Source organism: Betta splendens, chromosome 17 (genome assembly GCF_900634795.4).
Source record: "Betta splendens chromosome 17, fBetSpl5.4, whole genome shotgun sequence".
Taxonomy (NCBI): Eukaryota; Metazoa; Chordata; class Actinopteri; order Anabantiformes; family Osphronemidae; genus Betta; species Betta splendens.
In genome coordinates, this window is record NC_040897.2 from 1,757,698 (window position 1) to 1,778,521 (window position 20,824).

At 44.6% G+C, this 20,824-nt stretch overlaps 1 protein-coding gene across 1 annotated transcript in view; it reads right to left on the bottom strand.

The window, feature by feature from the left end:
• Positions 1–3,785: 3,785 nt before the first annotated feature.
• zswim5 (zinc finger, SWIM-type containing 5) overlaps positions 3,786–20,824 on the bottom strand; it is a 40,593-nt gene continuing 23,554 nt past the window's right edge. Inside the window, exons 2-16 of the mRNA XM_029131411.3 lie at positions 16,277–16,464; positions 15,961–16,129; positions 14,656–14,804; positions 13,882–14,032; positions 13,274–13,450; positions 12,977–13,153; positions 11,964–12,110; positions 11,742–11,879; positions 10,325–10,473; positions 10,008–10,110; positions 9,763–9,898; positions 9,494–9,651; positions 9,245–9,408; positions 8,590–8,671; positions 3,786–8,421 (exon numbers count right to left, since the gene is read on the bottom strand). Coding sequence (XP_028987244.1) covers positions 7,559–8,421; positions 8,590–8,671; positions 9,245–9,408; positions 9,494–9,651; positions 9,763–9,898; positions 10,008–10,110; positions 10,325–10,473; positions 11,742–11,879; positions 11,964–12,110; positions 12,977–13,153; positions 13,274–13,450; positions 13,882–14,032; positions 14,656–14,804; positions 15,961–16,129; positions 16,277–16,464 — 2,951 coding nt within the window. The 3' untranslated portion in view covers positions 3,786–7,558. The remainder of the gene's footprint in view (positions 8,422–8,589; positions 8,672–9,244; positions 9,409–9,493; positions 9,652–9,762; positions 9,899–10,007; positions 10,111–10,324; positions 10,474–11,741; positions 11,880–11,963; positions 12,111–12,976; positions 13,154–13,273; positions 13,451–13,881; positions 14,033–14,655; positions 14,805–15,960; positions 16,130–16,276; positions 16,465–20,824) is intronic.

Consider the following 20,824-nt stretch of genomic DNA (forward strand, 5'->3'; position numbering starts at 1 on the left):
CATGGATTGTTTTAACTGGCACATTTCCTCTTTTTGAAGTGAACCGTTCTAATGTGTCCTCCCAGAATAGAGAGAGACAGATGTGAAGGTTCCTGATGGATCTGTTCCATTTAGTGTTGGTCCCAAGGCTTGACCTGAATTCCTAGCAACGCATTCTTGACCAGCATCTTAACCAACAATAAGATCTTAGTTTAAATTTAAACAGCTCTCAGGTTAAATCTCCATATGAACATTAATAATAATTCAGGCTGAATACAGAACATTTTTTTTCATTACAAAAGGAAATTTGGGGTAAAATTAAGTCATGTATTATCAGTGTAATCATAATGTGAGCACTTTATTCGAGGGAAAAAGTTAATCCCAAATTGTGTTTTTCTCTGTGAGGCAGCTAAGAACGTCAGATAAGCAGATTCTCCTAAATCCGGTTGTTGTTGTTGTTGCTGATGTTTTTGTGGAGGAATCCATCAGAATGCGGCCGCTGAGGTGAGGGAGGGAACGCATTTAGGATTTCAGTCACTGAATTACATGGACGCGGTGCTGTTACTGCTGGGACTGTACAGTGAATTCAGTCAATTTCCACTGGTTATTAATGGATTTGGAACATACCATGAAATTATTAATTATTATTTCATTTAAGTTTGGATTTTTATTTGAGATGAAAATCAAATAAATATTAATAAGACATAGCTGAACATTACAATTTTCTAGGCAAGCTGTTTTTTTAATGTAGAGAAGCAGTTGAATTTCCAGTTGTAGAAAACCAATTCAATTCAATTCAATTCAATTCAATTCAATTCAATTCAATTCAATTCAATTCAATTCAATTCAATTCAATTCAATTCAATTCATAAAGAGAAAGTGGCCTTTGCAAAGTACAGTTCCATACTTTACAGCACTAGAAGCCCAAACCTTTAGGGCTGTTAATGCATCCCTTAGGACGGGTGTGGTTGTCAGTCAAACCCAGAGAATGAATGGTTTCAGGGTTTTTTCAGGTTCCTGCTCTGTTCCTTCTGTTCCTACCGACGCTGTGGCTGCAGTCATTTAGGCTGCGCAGGTCGGCCTAGAATTCCAAGATGGCGCAGGACCATCGCTGTCAGCGCTGACAGAGAAACCAGGCGAGCGCCCCCCACTGTGCAGCCTCTGACTCTGAGCGAACGGGCTCCGACCCCAGTGCAGCCTGTTCACAGCCTCCAGCTCCACGCAGCGCTCTAACTGGCACCAGTTCATTCCACAGATGATCATTCTGGTTCCCAGTCACTGTTGTTATGTCATTTTGTTCTGAACTAATTATAGAATATACGTTAGTGAAAACACGCAAACAAAATAATGTGTTCATCAAATTCTAATGTGTAACTTGAGTATTTCAGCATCCATTCAGTGATTTCACTGCTTGTATAAGGTCAAAGACACGTGTCAGGCTGGTAAAAGTAGTGTGTGTGCAGTATATTCATGATAATCAAGGAGCATTGATGTAAAACGGTCACTGCTACAAAGGAAAACATTGGACCTTGGAGCCGTCGCGCTGCACACAGTTACGAGTGTGTGGTTGATGATGGCGGTGGAGCAGCTTCACAGCAGGTGAAGGCTGTGGAGGATTTATTGATTTTTCTGCTCAACACAGTTCAGTTTCAAAAGGGAAGCGTAGACGTTGCGTTCCAAAGCCCTGCTGCCGCCGTGAGAGGAGATCAGCATTGTTAATCAGCAAAAACACACAAAGCTTTAAAGCAGCTGAATAAATGTTGATGGTGAGGAATAAAGCAATAGTTGCTCAGATGGAAACAGGCTTTCGTTTATCTCTGTTCTTTGTGTTTCTGTGGTTCCTTTAACACACACACACACACACACACACACACACACACACACACACACACACACACACACACACACACACACACACACACACACACACACACAAAGGCCTTTGTTGTGGCCCCCTATCGCTTAAATAGTGGAGACAAATGAAAAAAAATCACCACTGATTGTGAACAGGTAAGACTGTGGAGGCTTTGACTGTGTCAGTGGGACTAAAGTGACAGCCTTTGTGTTTGAGAGAGAGAGAGAATTGTTTTAATAATGAATATGAATGTGTGCCTCTGTGCGTGTGTATTGGTTTGTGTGTGTTCCACATGTATATGTACATAAATGTGTACTAATATGTACTTATTTTTGTGTGCGTGTGTGTACGTATTTGTGTGCGAGTGTGTGTGTGTGTGTGTGTGTGTGTGTGTGTGTGTGTGTGTGTGTGTGTGTGTGTGACTGATGAAGCGCTGATAGTGTCCATCCATGGCAGATGATGTACAGCCTGCTGTCTCTCCAGGCAGATTGGATTTTCAGGACTACTGATTTGCTGAGAGATGGAGCCTGGACCTCCTTCAGACACACACACACACACACACACACACACACACACACACACACACACACACACACACACACACACACACACTAAGAACATGCATAGATGAACACACACTCACGCACAGCCTGCTATGACAGAGACTGATAGCTGTTATTACCATGGCGGTGATGGAGGGGGCTGAGACTGGCTTTAGTTTGAAGACCCTGCGACTCTTCCCTCTGATGCAGATGCTGACAGCTGTGACTGCACCCACCTGGCTTTTAGGTAGCGGATGTGTGTGCGCCACATCCTGTGGCATAAGGAAGTACACACAGTAGGCGCCATGCTGGAAATATACTGCTGCCAAAGGCGTAGTCATTAAATGAGACCCAAAGAGCAGGTGGAGCAGTCATTAAGTAATGCTTAAGTTTACTCTCAGTTGCAGTGATCCACAGGTCTGACATGAGGTCTGACTCAGATTTGCGGCATTTCTCTGGAATGAGGGAAGAACACGCAGACGCCACAGAGGAGGTTTCTGGCTGTGAGGCATCAGTCGTGGTTCGTAGGGCAGCGTTGGTTCTTGATCATTGAGTCTGTCATCTAAAGGAACACGAGTATGGAGAGAGAGTGGGCCGCTTGGTACCAACCCTCTGGTTTGGTCCTCCTGTTCAATTATGGTCTGTTACTGTGTCTGAGGCCGGGAGAGACACAAGGTGGAGCCCAGTGCAAACTGAGAAGAAGCCTGAGCACAGAGCAGTCACTTCTCCATCTATCGGTCTGGATAATTATAATAAATGTGCTCATTTACCATCCTGCAATCCATCTAGATCACACACACACACGCGCACGCACACAGAGACACGCACACAGAGACGCGCACACACACACACACACAGACGCGCACACACACACACACACAGACGCGCACACACACACACACACAGACGCGCACACACACCACCACACACACACACACACACACACACACACACCCACACACACACACACACACACACACACACACACACACACACACACACACACACACAGCACCTTCTCGATGGTCTGATTGTCTAATCTCTAATGAATGAGAATGAAGCACTGAAGGAGGGATAGAAGAAAACTATTGTGATTAGAGATAAATGAGTGAAAGATTGATGGGACTATATCTGGCTGCATGTGCTTCATTTATTACGGGTGCTTGACGGATGGGTGAGAACGCAGGATTAGCCACACCAGCTGGGGATCGGGCCGATGCCAAAGCATTTATCCATGTGTTATTGAGTGGTCCATTAACTTGCTGTGCAGCGTGGTAAAACCCTAACCTTCACTATAATGTATGGATATTATTATAAACCTTTCCTCTAATTAATAAAAGTCTCTAAGCTTCACAACATTTTGCTTTTGAATGCATTTAGCAAATGAATCTTCAGATGTACAGTCCAAATAACAAAAAATCTGTGTTTCACACTTTATTCATAGAAAAGAACTGAGATCCAACACAAATCAATATAAAATGGTAGTAGCATTACATAAATAGTAATAAATTCTCGCTTTATAGACAGTAGCGCAAGAAGTCGCACAAAAAAATTACAAATTAAAAAAAAACGTGTGGATGATAAGCTATCATACTTCTGTGGCAACAAATACTGGAAATACCTTTTCATAATCAGTAGCACAGAGAGGCAACAAACACTTTCAATTTTCCCTTAAGTTAGAAAGAAAAAAATAAATCCAAAAAACAAACTTTGAAACAGTAGGTGAACTAGCTCTCTACCAACAAACAGTAAGTCTCCTACAGAAGGAAGTAACAAAGGGGAGAAATCAGAAAAACCCCAGGAACTGGCTGAAACAGTTAACACAGAAACAAAACAGAAGCACAACCTTCCTTGTTGTGATGCTGTCAGTAAACGCATCACGTGAAGGCATCTGACTGGTGCCTCCTCATTAGCCAGGAGATACAATTATATCCCTTAAAGCCGCTGGCGCTAATGTGGGGGCCAAGAAATAAGTCAAGCTTTAATCCTCGTTACAGAAGAAATGTGCAGCAACGCAAGACGAAAAGCGATGAGACGTTTATGATCGCTGGGACACGAGGCCGCTGCAGAGCACTGATCTTTCGAGTGCTTTAAGGTACAAGAGCAGGAGGATCGTCTGACACCGATGCACTGCTTTAAAAGCAGAAGAGGCCTAAGACCAGAACACGACCGGTGGCAACAATGAAACATTTAACCCAGTTAGTGACAGCGGCCGAGGGGAGGTGAAGAAATCCATAAAAACGTGTTGCGACAAGGAATCGACCAACGCTCCTCCACAGCGGTCTCTTTGTTCGAACAGTTGCCGTTTCGGACTCGGCCGTTTGTGTATTGTTCTGTGTCACTGTGGTGCCGGCCGCCACACAACAAAGCGCCCGCAAGAAGACACTAAAGGTTTGAGTCCTGATTAAACCAAACCAACAGAGTAGTAAAGCAAAAATAAACTTTGTACATTGATCGGTCAGAAAGGCATTTTCACCATGTTGAAAGGAATCAGCAAAGCATGCTGGGTATTCTCTGTCTGCCCCCTGTACTCCAGTAGTGGCCGAGTCCACCGCGCCGCGCTCGCCAGAGTTCAGCGGCCAAGACCTTCAAAGTGGTTCTGCATAGTCAAGTTTAGTACATATCTGTTCACAAATGAATGCCTTCCTCGCGTCCGGAACGGCTGAGAGCACGCCTCCTTTTGGAAAACATTTATTTTCTTTGCAAAGAAGAAAAAAAAGTCGTCATAGCAAAAGCGAAATTAAATAAAATGTACACAGGAGCACCTGAGAAATGCCTTGAAGTCTTTTTCTCTCACAAAAACTACCTCCGGTCTAAAACAGTTCAAGAACACCCTGCCCACAGACAAAGCAGAAAATAAAGAAAGGAAAACAGTCATCATAAATAATTATAACTTTACAATTTTTGAATGGACACTTTAATATTTACAATATCTTAAATGCTTAATGCTTCTACTTTTGTTTTGTCTCTTTAAGTGATGTCCCTGAGAACTGAGTTTAGCCTCTTCTCTTACGTTTGCTCAGTTTTCCTTTTGTCATTCTTCTGTTTCTTCAGATCAAGAACAATAAAAAGGCCCAGAGCTGTGACCGACACCCAGGCAGTGGGTGCAGGCAGCTCTCATGGAATGTAAAAGCAGACAAACAAAGAAAAAACCTTCCTCCACACAATGAAGCCCCGTCTGCTCTGTGTGTGTGTGTTGTTTCAAATATAGACCTGTTGTGTTTGTGTGTCTGCGTTCCTACTCAGTCATAGAACGACACTAAACAATCAATAAATAAATGCTGAAGCAGACAGAAATGCAATGAAGAGGTATTTGTGTGAAGTGCTTGTACGACGATGATTAGTCGGAACAGTGGAGATTCAAGCTGTCGTTGCACTGTGTTACTGCTTTAACAACACACTGGGTAAGAACCAGGACCTGCACATCGCACAAAGATACAACCCCGTCCGTGCTGAGGTGTGTGGTCCCAAACGTGGACGATTAAGTGCACTGCATTTTCGCCACCCTTCGTGAAAAACATTGCCTAATGTGTTCACAATCTAAAAAAAAAAAAAAAAGACTAGCATTAACTGGTGTGAAGCTCGAGTTAACAGAATCCCGTCAAAAATAACAGTTCAGAAACATGGGAGATTTGAAGCCACGAGGTCGTTGAGCGTGTTCATTTTCAGCCATGACGCGAAGAAGTGCAATCACCATTTGTTTGGTTGGTTTTTGTTCCAACAGTTACAATTCTCAAGTTTTTGTACTTATCCAGAAAAATATAAAGACCAATTTGCATAAAGATACTTTAGTTCACATCTAGACAAACTGTTAATAAGCCAATTTATCCATCAAGTAAAATAAAAACATTTTTATGGACTCATTTTTTCTGGTTGTGTCACAAATGCAAATCAAATATTTTTTTCGTCTTTTTACTGAAGTCACGTCTTGTTCTCTGAACAAAAACCCTTTGTAGTCATCTGATTTTAATACATATTCTGGTCCACTATTATCCAGCGGTTTAGTGCACAATGACCTTTTTTGACACGACAGGAGTGGATAATTTTTTTTTTTTTTTTTTTTGTTTAATTAGATTTTGGGAAACAGTACTGTCTATTAATGGCTTTAATAGGACGAGGAATATAGAAAAGAACCAAAAGTAGATCTGCGCTTCTGCCCTTGCATACGTTAATGATTTGAGTTCTTAATAATAATAATAATAATAATAATAATAATAATAATAATAATAATAGGAATCAATGAAAGTGAATGCCCAGAAAGGTTTGAGATAGAAATGGGACTTTAGCTGCAGGCAGCAATCAGCAAAAGTCCCAAAGCAAAAATGCAGTAGAACTGATTCATATTGCTTATTTACTAAATCCTGCTTGACCATTTGAAACACAACTACTGGACTCAGATTTAAAAGGATTTGGCCACAAATAGCTGTACAGCAGTGCAGCGGCATCTCTGCTCTCATCACAGTTTTATGTTGTCACTGTCAATACGTTTATAGGATATAGGAGATACACTGTATACACAGGTACATGGAGCATCTACTACCCTGCTGCAGCTACAACAGCCTGAGGACTGTGGCTTTCAGACTGCTGGATCCAAGAACATGCACTCTTTACGGAACAAGGTCCAGCTTCCCAATGCGTTCTGAATGAGAAGCGCTGACCAGTTGGTACCGACTTCTAAAGACAGACCATGTTTATTCTGTATTCTGCCCTCTGCGGGCCGAGACGCGCTGAATGAACCAAGGTCACGGTCTGATACAACAGTTAAAGCTGACCCCTAATACAGCTGAGTTATTGACCTCAGTGGTTGTGTTGATGGCCTGGCTCAGAGTACACACCACATCCCACTCATCATTTGGTATTAACGTCATCATGTGCCACTGGAAAAACAAAGGTCTCAGTCACCACGACCCTTTGACAGCTTCATATCAGGCTGAAGATGAGCTTGAGGGGAGATGCCTCTGTGTATCTCAAGCCGTTTCCCTTTTGCAGTCTTAAATGAAGTAGAACAATGTACTGCAAACACTTCCTGGTTCACATTCCATAAAACAAAACTGAAGTTAAATCAACAAATGGCTCAACATAAGAAGTAAAAATATAAGAGAAAATAAGTGAAAAATCTTAAATAGAAACCAACAGGTTTAACTACTTCCCAATGGGAGGGTCCGTGTGAGGAGGAGCAGAGTCAGCCAAAGCGCTCCCTCACCAGCATCATCAGTTTCTTTTTGCCCTTGTAGATCTGTTTCAGGTTGTCTATGAACTGGGCAAACTGGATGGGGCCGTCCTGTGCTGAGAGGAAAGTGTCCCGTGCTTTGCTCAGGAACTCAATAAACTCCCCATAGTGCCTGGGACTGATGTGCGTCAGTCGAGAGTGTGTGGTGTTGATGTACGCGGAGATGGCGGCGTCCAGCAGCTGCCGCAGCGGCGCCTTGTCCGTGGACATCAGCTTCCCAGAGTTCCTCCTGCCCGGAATGCCGGCGAGGCCCGGCGCCGTCAGCGTGCAGCGCCGCAGGATGTCGGACAGCACTGTGGCGCAGTGCACGCTCTTCACCACCAGGGGAATGATGGCCGCCAGCTCGTTCTTCCCCAGCGAGTGGCTGAGCGCGCAGGCCCAGAGCACGTCGTTGATGGCCGGGTGCGTGTCCTGGTTGTACGCCAGGTTGAGGTGCGTCATGGCCAGGGAGGCCAGCTTGAAGGAGCGCAGCGGGTACCCCCGGTGCTCCATATACCTGGCGATGGTGAACAGCTGCGAGTACGTCATCCCCGTGGACGCGGCGTCGATCACAATCTGGTAGGCCGTCTCGAAGGCGATGTGGTCCTTCTCGCAGAGCGTGAGCGCGGACAGCGCGCAGTTCTGCGGGTCCTTCATGGCGCACTGCAGCGCCAGGGTCCGAGCGCAGCTGGCCAGCTCCTCGCGCTGAGGGTAGTCCAGGCTGAGGCGCAGGATGGTGTTGTGGGACATGACGGTGGCTGCTACGATGCTGGTGGCCTCAGTGGGCGTGAAGAGCGTGTACCAGCCCTGCAGGATGCTGACCAGCGCCCGCATGCCTGAGGGAGACAGAGTGGAGGCGTGCGTTTACTGTGGTCCCAGAGGAAACAGCCTTCAGCATGTTAAACAAAAGCATTCATTCATGTCATTGTTTCTTTACAGATGATCAGGTGTGATCAGTGGAAAGCGCTCCTCCTGAACGCCTCAGGCCTTGATGGATTACGTACCGACTTCAGTCGCGCATGTTACCAGCCAGCGAACCATCTCTCTCCTCCTCCAATTCAACGTGGACAGAGTCATCCTCATCACCTGCAAAACACCAGCACAAACGCTCGTTTACGGACGATGCCGATGTGTTTCTACCACGTTTTGACGCGCGTCCCTGCGAGTTTGTGAAGAAAAAAACATTTCTGGGTTCGTAAAGAGCTACGTGTCTGAGATAATGACACGTATCCAAAATGTGTTCACATAATTACACACGTGGCTAATTGTGACCCTGCCATTCTGAGCACTTTATTAGCACTTCTGCTGACAGGAATTCTGACGATGCTCTAAATACTGGGAGACGGAGGCGAGTGAAGCCACAGTGTTGCTGCTGCCTTGATGATCTGAAGAGTGTTTCTGTGGAATCCTAAAGCATTAATTATGTGGCTTCTTCTCATCAACAGCACTGTGGCGCCGTGTGATGTTTTCTCTGTTAATTTGTAGTGAAGCTGTGGAAATTACAAGCTGACGAAAAAGTGTTGCATGTTTTGACTGTTGACCACTGCTCTGATTTTCTTTGCGGGTGAAATGATTTATGAAAATGACTGACTTGCCCTCATGCTCACTTACTGTGTTGCTCCCTCACCAACACCACATAGTCAACTGAGCACACAGTACCTGCAGTCCAAGCTCCAGTGCTACATTAAGCAGGGTTATATCAGGCGGGCTGTCTGCAGGTGTTGCTATCTTGAAGGCATCCTGGGCTAGTTTGAAGATTAATGAAGAGGAGTGGATGTTTTTCTGGATGGCGTCCAGCACGGTCCGCAACCGCAACATGTCACCTGCAGACAAACAGAAATCAAAAGCTCAATAATGCATGTTGAATGGGATTTGCCCTGATTTGAACAGGAGATGTGTTGACTGTACCTTTAGCAGCAGTCAGCATGGTGGAGGCCAGCTCACACTGCTGGGACTCCAGGTGTCCCAGTGTGAACCAGCGCGGGTATCTGCTCGGAACTATGGAGATGCCGTGATGAGGGTGGCCCACATCCCCGGAGCCGGCGGACGACTCCAGGACTGGCAGCCTAAAAGAAGGTCTCGTTAGCGTCAGTGGAAGTTCAACAATGCACTGAAATGTGCATTAAGAACTTTAAATGTATTATGATGATCTCAATGACCCCAAATCAGAAACTGACCTCATGGCACGAAGGGCAACCTTATAAGCCAGGTCCGCATCATGTAGCAGCAGGGCAGAAAAGAGGTACTTGGCAAAAGTGTGCATGGGGACGCTCTCCCGATGGATGACCTCACCCAGGCCGCTGAATGGGCCGGCTGGAGGACAGGTAAAAACTGTGGTGACTCACCATGACGTAAGGTTATTTGTGACAAAAAATGAGGTCATTTGAGACAAGATTCTTTACAAAATGCTGTTCTTTTTTACCTTCTAGTAGCTGAATGGCCTGTTTCCGAAGAGTCTGAACCAAGAGATCATCAGGTTCCAGTTCTTGAAGTTTCGCTACAATCTGCTCCTCATTACGACACACCTACAATAAATAATAAAAAAAAAAACAACACAAACACGTTTTCCTTTTTAGTATCACTGATGAATAACTCTAGGTTAAACATTTAATTAGGCTTATTTTGACTTTGAGACCTTCTTTTGCGGTTCACTGTGCTCAAATTCATTTTAGAACATCACATGTATTGCTGGAATGCATATCAATATCATACGAGAGCATCTATTTCATGAGTCTGTACCTTATCCTGAGCATAGAGCCCCTCTGGCATTATCCTCTGCTGGCCCATACCCATCAGAGCCACCTCTAAAGCCAGCGTAAGGTAGGACTCCCCTCCATCAGAACTGCCCCAAACTGGTACATGATGGTAGACGGGCGGCCTGGTGTCACCTTTCAACAGGTAAAAAAAACAAAAACAAACAAGAAAAGTGCAAAAAAAGTTAATAATACTGCTTTTTGTGTTGTGTGTGGTTTAATTCTAGTTCAATATTTTAATTTATTAATAATTGTAATTTAAAAGTATACATATATGACTCGGCTGCTATGGTATTTCAGAGTTCTTTATATTTTCAAGTTATGGAAAACTTTCCAAACTCTTACCCACATTTTCAAAAACTGAAGTAAAAATAATGTGTAATAAATAAATTCATCAACATATAATTTGACAAACATCAGAGTCCGTGTCCACATGTCAAACCAACTTATCAAAAGGCAACCAAACTTGCTGATTTGTGTATCTAACATATCAGTATATAAGACACTGCATACATAGATTTTATCTCAGATAGAAGCTTTCATTATTGCTTGATTCGTCAGCATCTGACCAACACTAAGCAAGATTTTAATTCTCTCTAAATAATCCATATACCAGTACATGAACCTCTGCTATGAACAGGATTCAGTCTAAATGTGTGTCAAATTATGTATCTGAATTAACAAACTTAGTCACACCAGCTCTTTATGTACATGTTGACGGCTGATTGGAAACAAATGCCTTGATTTGCACAAACAAATGTCCCCAGCTGAAGAAAATAAAGCATGTTGATCACGCTATGAACTCTCACACAGAAAATATTACCAGTACCCTCAACCTCCCAGAACAACATAAGACGGCATTTCACTCTTTTTACAACACATGCACAGAAACAACTGTGCCAATGGTCAGCATTGTTTGAACCAACAATAGTTCCCTATAGCCTTGTGACAAAGAGAAAGCCATCCCCTATTCTGCTGTGCTACACAAACCCTCCAACGTTTAAAAATAAAAAGACCCTGGACAGAATGAGAAATGCAAATGCTAATGGTTTCTATATGTACCACACTCACCAGTGTGGTCGAAATAAACAGGCTGTTTCAGACCCATCCATTCATGCTCTGCTAGTTTATAGCTGTCTACAGGACAATAGAGTCTGGTCTTTATACAAGAACACGGAGTCTGCAGCTTGATGAGTCACTGCTGGTGGACTCAGTCACCTCCTCTCAATAAATGGTCATGGGTGCCAGGACTTATATTACAGTTGGGTACGGGGGCTTTATTGCCTCCGAGTGTGTGAAAATTCAAGATGGCTTCCTATTCCTTAAAATTATTAAATGTTACAATAACTCTTGAAAATCTCTACTGAGCAAAAGAGAGTTACTGCCTGTGTTAGTTGTAATACCTCCAGTGTCCATAGTGTTGTCATCATCAACGCGGCAGGTTTCAGTAAGAGTGGTGAAAAGGCAACCAATTGGGTCTAAGGGATGACCCACCCACCCTTCCAGGTTTGTGGTGGAGGTCACACCCCTCTGGAGAAGCTCTGACAGTGAAGGAGAGGAGACATGTAAGTTGAGGCACTACACGAGTCCAGAGCACAAACCGGACAACGTGCACGTGTTTCAACCTTTCTTTTGGTGCTTGTAGATGTCCATCTGTCTCTGCTGCTGGAGCCGGAGTGTGTTGATGATGGCAACAGCCAATCGCAGGGCTTCCCTGGAGTAACCGTGGGAACGCAGGGCATCGACGCGCGCGCACGCTGTCGGGACGTGGTCTGTGCAGTTGACAGGGATAAAGGTGGAGTCACTCAGTAAAACACAGATGCAGCCTCACTATATGCAGCCACAGCTGTGTATTCTGTCCTTTTTCCTCTTCTACTCATTCACTAACAGACAAAACAGCAACACAGGCAGTAACACGCCCAGCTGAATCAGGTACGATCCAAACACAGCAGGTCGGGAGGTTCGTCAGAGCGCAATGCATGCTGGGTGTTGCAGGATTTGGCCATTTTCAGCCACAACATAATACTGCTGCTTTTTCCTGTTTTCTCTGGACACAGACTATCAATAGCAAATGTTTTTGCACATTTTGGACAATAAAATATCCAATTTTCATAACACAAATTGCTTTTCAGTGAAGTACCCCTTTAAACAGGCCTTCAAAGAATTCAAGTTCTCACTTATCAAAGTGTCCTCGTTGTGATAAAGAAAAAGTACCTTTTATTGGTTCTCACTTGCAATCACACAATCGCGCACACAATACTCTAATCAGAACCAAACCTCAATTCTAACCTTGGCCCTAAGAGTTATTCCCCATGATATTGAAGCCTCTATCTGCAGTAAGCAGCTTTCAGCTAAGTATGATCAGATTCTGCAACTTAAGCCAGCTATCACACACTGGTGTTCTGCTAAGACCTGTACGTGTGTGTGTGTGTGTGTGTGTGTGTGTGTGTGTGTGTGTGTGTGTGTGTGTGTGTAAGGAACTGGCAGAAAAACATTTTTACTCTCTGTCTGAGGTTGTAATGCAGTAGGTATGTGTGCTGTTCAGTGCATGTTTGTAGATGATACAGCAAATGATAAAGTGGGCTCATTGACCATTTCTGTGAACCAAGCGTAAGGAAGTAATAAATGTGAATGCTACCTAGCCAGAGTGGCAGGCCCTGTGGGTTAAACATCAGGCTGTCCCCCTCCCTCTGGTAGGATGGAGACATGTAGAAGTCGCTGCTGATTATTCTCTGGAGGTGGCTGTCCTGCCAGTGGAGGTCACAAGCCTCAATGGCCCGGCTGAACACCGTCCTCCTTGGCCTGGACAGTGAGTCTGAGAACAAGAAGACCACGCGCATACACAAAATTAGTCTTATGGAGCTTCATCCTGTCTATCCACTATTAAACAGACTGCGTTGTTGTGCGTTTTGTCCGCTCGTGTGTTTTTCCTGACCCTGTGCGAGGTTGCTCTGTGGCAGCGCGTTGGTGATGTTTGGGAGCTCGCTGCCATAGTTGCCGTCCTCCAGTGGACAGACGTCCATGTCCCCCCACTTCTTTAGCTGCTTGAGCCAGCTGGTCTTCTCCTCGCTCTTACAGTGGGGGTTTAGCACCACGCACACCCACAATGCACCTGGGGAAAAGCATGGTAGTCACAGGTCAGGTCACGACCACAACAGGGTTTAAAGTGGGGAAAGTCCTTCTCTAAACAAACCATACATCATTCCAATCTCTTACATCTGTGTCTGTCACAATGACCCTCACTCACCCGGTAGTGTTCTTATTGACCTCCTAAATGCTGGGATTGATTGCAGAAGAACTGAGCACCCGTATTGATCGTCAGCCTTTATTATTCGCTCAGCACAGAGAGCGAACAAAAAGGAGACTAGGAGATACCACTAACAGTGCGACAGTCTAAACCAGTTGAAGAGCGTTTACCCAACAGCATGACTGCGGGTTTTTCTGACTTAAGTTAGTTTGGTTGTGTCTACAGCACTTTGGCAAACTTTATAAAAAAAACTCTTTTTTTGGTTTTCTTAGCATGAAAATTCTGACAGTTCGTACCCAGCTCATCCCACAGCTGCCGACACTTGTCTGTCATGCCCGTGCCTTGTTGTCTCCATAGCAACAGACGAGGGTCTGCCATAAACTGCTCCGTTATCAGTGTTAGCATTCGTGCGCCATTGGAGTCTCGCATTCGTAGCATCTCCCGCACCTAGAAAGACACAAAGTTAGGTCAAAAACTGTTCAACCTTCCATTTAATGTTAATTTATTGTCCGGTGTGTGTAAATTTTTTGAATTGTAATCAAAGGTGAAGGGACAGCTATCAATACAAAATGCTTGAGAACGTAATACGTCTAAAATTATGTAATTAAATTATTATCAACAAACTTGTGCATTAATTCTGAAAAATCAACCCACACCAGACTCAAGTGAGTAATTTGTTGGGGTTTCCAGTCTGTGTGTGGGTATGATGTGCTGAGGCAGTCAAGGATCCAATAACGTATTGTAGATAATGTAGGCTTGAGCAATGTGGGAGTTAAAAGTCAATTTGACCTCTTACAGGCATTTCTTGTAATTATTGTGTACCTATTTCTTCTGTACTATATGTCTTGATGCTGTTGCAACATGTAAATTTCCTCATCGTGGGACAATAAAGGCATTCTATCGAAAACATTACAAACCTTTAGTCTCTATTTTACTCAGCCAGCAAAGAAGCCGTCTTAAGTAAAAGATCCACATACAGCTTTGCAGCTTTATTTTTACTTGGGTAATAATTGGACCAGATGAATACAGTGAATATAATAAAAAAGCAGCAGGAGTAGGCTGATTAGCACCTTAGCAAACATGGAGTTGAGCTGCTTCCCAGAGCCGTAGTATCCTCCCTGTGAAAGAAACTGCTTGACTTGCTCTCTGACTTGATCCTCGTCCAGATGCCAGCAGTTGTCATCATCAATACTGGCGCCTGCAGTTGGGTCGGGAGCACCTGGAGACACACACGTACACAATCACTGGCACACACAGCTCACATACTCCGTTTATGCATACATCAAACTACACTCCACAGTTTAGTCTAGATTCACACAGTCACACCATCCCCTCCTGTTCCTCTCAACTCGTACCCCAGCAAAAAGAACAACAAGAAGCATTTGAACTTCTGCAAACCTCATTTAAATATGAATTTGTTGAGTGCACTATGACACTGAAGAAAAGCTGCTCTTTTCAGCCTAATCGTGCACTGAGGGACTATGAAGCTAATTTTACAGTATGTTTGTTCTGCTCAGCTCCGAGTGTGTGTAATGCTATAGGGAAATGTAGATATGCTCTGAAGGAGGAAGCTGCTTTGATGTAGCAGGAAGCGAGCCGGGAGAAGCCCAGAGATGTGTTTCCAAGTGGATGGAAGCGTGGCTGCAGCAAACGGCAAACATTCCGTGATCAAAGACCAACCCGCTCCTGGATCAACTGAACTTCAACCCCCATGATCCCCCTTGTCAAACACGGGCAGGAAACACAGCGTGCAGCTTCCTGGAAAGGAGCGCCGAGGAACGTCAACACTCAAGCAGGCAGGATGCAACACAGAAAGACACGTAATTGTGTTTGGTGAAGGGATGCGTCTTGTTTTCCCTGACGTGGCCCGTCGGGGTTCTTGTCCTGGTTTTGCTACTTTCGCCTGCCTTTCATCTGTCCTCTCCACCTGAGCTCTTCTCTCCAGTCCCCGGACTGCTATCTCATCTGCCTCTCAGCACGCTTTTCCTTTCCACAGGTCCCTCGCTACCTTCAGTTGCATTCACCACGTAACTCATCTTGTCTGCTTTCTTCAACTAAGCCCTGTGACTAAAAGAAAGCACCGGGTGGAGAGTGGGAACTAAGGAATCAAATGAGCCATTTGAAGCCTGGCTTGCTGCTCATGGGCACAATCAGGGGACAGCCTGTAGGCCAGCATGCATGTTTAACTTTGGAAGCCTTTAAGTCTGTCCTGCTGCAGTGAAGATATCACTGCAGTCAGAAGGAAGAGCACTTCCATGAACAGGATTTGAGAATTTAGAAGCACTGCATTTTTCAGTTTAGAGGAAATGCATTCACAAGATTTAAAATCAATTTTGGACATTTCAGACATGAGACCACAAAAAAAGTCCTCTCACCATGGACCTGGTTGATCTCTGAATTGGAGGAGAGGATCTCGTCGGCCAGTTTCTGAGCCGTGGGCAGCACCTCAGTGTGGTGGGCTGTTATCAAGTACTGAACCAGCTTCTGCAACTGGTCTCTGTTCATCTGGAACAAAGTCTCTGAGATGGGCAACCGTAGTTTCACCTGTACCAAAACACACATGCAAAAGCTGAGTTCAGAGTTTGAAAAACAGATCACCTTTATTAGTTAGTCACAAACAAGAAAAAGCTAAGTAACTTATGCATGTCCTACTGCAGTGACACCAGTGAACTGAAACCAACTGATTCTTACCTGTTCCGGCTTACGTATCCGGTAAAGAGAGAGCGCTACAACATGCGCGCAGTAGAAAATATCTTTGTTGCCACAGCCACAGGTGACGGAGGTTATCTTGCAGCGGTCAAAGCTGATGGCCACCTTGTGGGTGACCTCGGACTCTGAGGATGTGGCAGGTTCGGTTACGGTGCCACTGAGGTGAAACCCTACAAAAACACAAAAAGAAAAGAGAAAAACAGACCATGAGACAACCTTAACGTTTACTGGATGCTGATACAAATGGAACTAAAGGTTGTAAGATGCAGATTCTGGTTACTTTTAGTGAACATAACGAAAATGCAAAACAGTACATTTTTACGGACATTCTGTAAATTAAATGTTTGAATGACCCTCAACAGTAATGCCCATTATTTAAGTACATTATTAGACATACTGTATTGATTCCCTTGGGGAAACTGTGTTCTCTCCATGAATATCCTGCAATATCCTTTATGTGGCTCAACAATATCCAATTAAGTCTCTAATCAATAAATTCTGATTCTCCTTCAATGTAGAAAGTAACAAAAATGATACAAAAAAGTAAAAGTATAAAACTCAAATAGATGTCCAGTGCCTGTGTAATCAAATTTTGTATATAATTTCAAGACCAAATGCCTTTTAATTAAATCCCTGCTGAGATCCTTCACAGGGCTAAGTGTTAAAAAAGTGACGTCAAGAGAAAAACTAAGGAGTGCAGTTGGTAAATATGGAAAAAAAGAGCAGGGTGAGAAAAAGAACAGAAAATAAATGGGACAAGAGAGAATGTCCTGTCATCTCACTGGGACAGATCAATTATTTAGGAGGTGAGGTGAGGTGTGTGTGTGTGTGTGTGTGTGTGTGTGTGTGTGTGTGTGTGTGTGTGTGTGTGTGTGTGTGTGTGTGTGTGTGTGTGTGTGTACACACACTGTGCATTACTGCATCTAACCAAACCATTGCAAACCCACTGTTTTCACAGCTAGAAAAGCAGCAGAGGAAAGCGTAGGTGTGGAGCTACTGGAAAGCAGTGATACGGCTATTTTGGGCCTAGGCTGTAAAAAGTCCATGTTTAATGCTGCAACAAGCCAACACACGCGCACAATGAAATGCTGAGCAGCCTAATACACAGGCGCTGAGGATGCAAACTGCCTTCAGCTGGACCAAGACCTCTGCAGAGCTGCCAGAGACTGGAGGTGCTGCTGCAACGCTGACCGTTACACAGGTGGAGCTGCTTCACCAACAAGTCTCATTAACACTCGCCCTGTCGGCCTGTGTGGGCGCGGGGCTACAGACAGGGCTTCCAGCCAAAACGCTGTTTCCAGTATTTCCAAGACCCACGACCAGGGTGCCTGTACAATATCACTCCCAAATTTAATTGAGTGAACACGTGGGATTATTTTGTATACGTTTCTACATCTGAGAAGTAATCAGAGGTTAGAGAGAGAGAGAGAGAGACAGAGAGAGAGAGACAGACAGAGACAGAGATTTCTTTACCAGCGAAAAGCATCAGCTTACTTTTTCCAGCATTTGCCTGAACTTCCCGCACATCAACCAACATGATGCACATATGAAGAGCCACCAAAGCCATGCGTACTAAAGAGAAACAGACTGACTGCACTGATGACATATTAGATACAGTAGTGAACTATGGCTGCACACCTTCAGTAGCTCTTACTGTTTGGGACCTAACCCTATAAAACTAATGTGCTGCTTAAAGGTTGTAGGTTCCAAATGCACAGTGAGCTCAACAGGCTTTTGACAGCACGTATGAGTGAACACAGAGCAATCACACTGCAGAGCGATGCATCTGCCAGTGATGGATATCGAGCCTTCTCCAAATTGTTAAAATCTCTCTTTCCCGCTGACTCAGCATGTCCGACCACATCTCCGTCCTGCAGCGGATGCTAATCTTATAAATGTCAGAAAAGAGGCTTTCGCTGCCTTTGCTCTGTCTCTATAATGGATGTACCTGTAGAGCCAATCTCCACTAACCACAGCTCAGTGAGACCGTCCACAGACGCAGTAGTGAAAGTATCACAGTCGAGAGAAGAAGACGAATAAAAGCAGGTTTCGTTTCCTAGAAGCATGGTGGGAACATCCATCTTTCAAGCTGTGGCTAATATGTAGCGTTCACTCTGTTCTGTAGCTGCGGATGATTCTCTCGCTCTGGTCTCCAGCTCCTCTCTGCCGGGTTAAAACCCACTGCTGCTCAGGCCTTTGAGATGAATGTGCAGGTAACACTGCTGCTCCTTCAATTTTTATCAAGTCTAAAAATGCTCATGGAAAGTGCACAGTACGTGTGGCACATCTCCCTCCAGCAGATAAAGCTGGATTCAGCAGATGAGGATGAAAAGGCCGTATCACATCCCTAATAAATTGATGGCAGAGGTCAATGAAAATACTACGTCTGGGACAATGTACAATACTATTTATTTCCACCTGTGTAAATATTATCCTGCCTTATGCACAGTGTGTAGAATAAAGGAGACTGGAGAGACCACCATTGTTCATCTTTCTATTGTAATTAGTGATTTCCCCTTGACGCAGTGTGTACACAGACACACACTCCCCCTGCTTCCTCCCTGTTGTACACCATCTGTCACTTGACAGCAGCTCCGCCCACACGCAGGCCAGTCGGCCAATCAGGAGGCACACGCTCCCCCAAACTGATACGCCATTAACCCTTAATCAGCTGGGGAGGAGAAGCTGGGTAGGGAGCCAAAGGGGGGGTGGGGGTGCACGCTCACAGTACGCACACACACACACACAGACACACACACAGACACACAAACGCTCACAGTACACACAGACACACACAGACGCGCACGCACACACTAATTGGAACAGAAACTCAATTCTAACCTCAGCCCTAAAATCTCATTTTGACCATTAAAAAAAAAAGCCTTCGCACGAGTGGGGACCTCACAAGAGTCCCCACGTTGTCAACACGGTCTCACCTTGATAGCAAAAGCATGATTTATGGTCCCGCACACACACACACACACACACACACACACACACACACACACACACACACACACACACACACACACACACACACACACACACACACACACACACACACAATCCATGTTTGTTTTTCGATTCAGAAGTTCAGAAGATTCACTTCATTCAGTCACATCTTTTTATTTGTTTTTATAAGTTGTTCCTTTAATTATTGCTGCACTTTGGGACAGAGACAATCTCCTGATTAAGATAAATGCACATTTGTCAATTGAAGATTACGCCACCAACATTGTAGCTTTAAAGACCAAGAGCATTTAGCAACATGCCTTCGGAACATGTTCTGGCTTCACAGTGTAACTTTGTTTCTATAACAGCATTTATTGCCCTTTTCTGTTCCTTGGTTCCGTTTAATGCATCAGGCAACCAGCTGTAAGTTTAGTGGTTGTTGAACCATCAGTTTTAAACTGTACCTGAGTTATAGGTTGAAATCCGCTGCATTTGAATTTGTTTAGTTTAGAATTTAGTTTATTTTGCTCCTCAACTACCACGTCAAACAATTCATCAAACTGTAACGCTCCTCAGTCACACAACTCCATTTACACTTTGCCTAGATGTGTAAGACGCTGTAAGTTTGATCAACAAATTGTAATTAGCTTAAAAAAATAAAAGCTTGTCTTCACTCCTCCAACGTCACTGCCTGTTTGCATGAGGAGCTGGGAATGTATTGTCTTCCAGCAGCCAGCACGTCCATCGCAGCCTGTGGCCCTTCGCATCTCCCATCTGTTGTAAGATTATCACACCCCCACGCGCCTACAAACACAACCTCATATTTAATCCACAGCACAAACGTGCAGCACATGAAGACACCCACATTCAGTGCAATGAGCACTCTCCTGCTCTTAACCTGCCCATCCACACACCGATCACTGCAAATCCTTGCCCAAGCACTAATAGCGGAGTCTCAGCAGGACTGTCCCATGCACACAATAGTAAAAAAAGAGAAAAACTAACCTCTAGGTGTCATTTGTCATGATTACACTGAATTGATTCCTTGATTTGCTCTATTCTCTAGCAAGAAGGGGGGGGGGGGGGTAGTGGGAGACAGGAAAGACTGGGGAGAAAGAAGACGACGCAGGAGAAAGGTTTAATCAAGTCCCTTTCAGCTGATGCGTCACTGCAGAAACAACAAGAAAGGAGAAACTGCAGAACTGACAGAGCTGACATGGGTGGAATTCAGCAAAAGGCTGACGAGTACACAAACCGACTGAGCAAAGGGCAGCGGAAGAGACAGCAGGAAAACGGAGGGCATAATAAATCCAAGGAGGAAGAGTAAAAAGTAACAAGTTCCTGTGATGAGACGTTTCACAAAAAACACCTCAACTTCTGATCAGGATCATCAGAATGCTTGATCACACACGCACGCTCACACGCACGCTCACACGCACGCACACACACACGCACACACGCACGCTCACACGCACGCTCACACGCGCGCACACACGCGCGCACACACGCGCGCACACACGCGCGCACACACGCGCGCTCACACGCGCGCACACACGCGCGCACACACGCGCGCACACA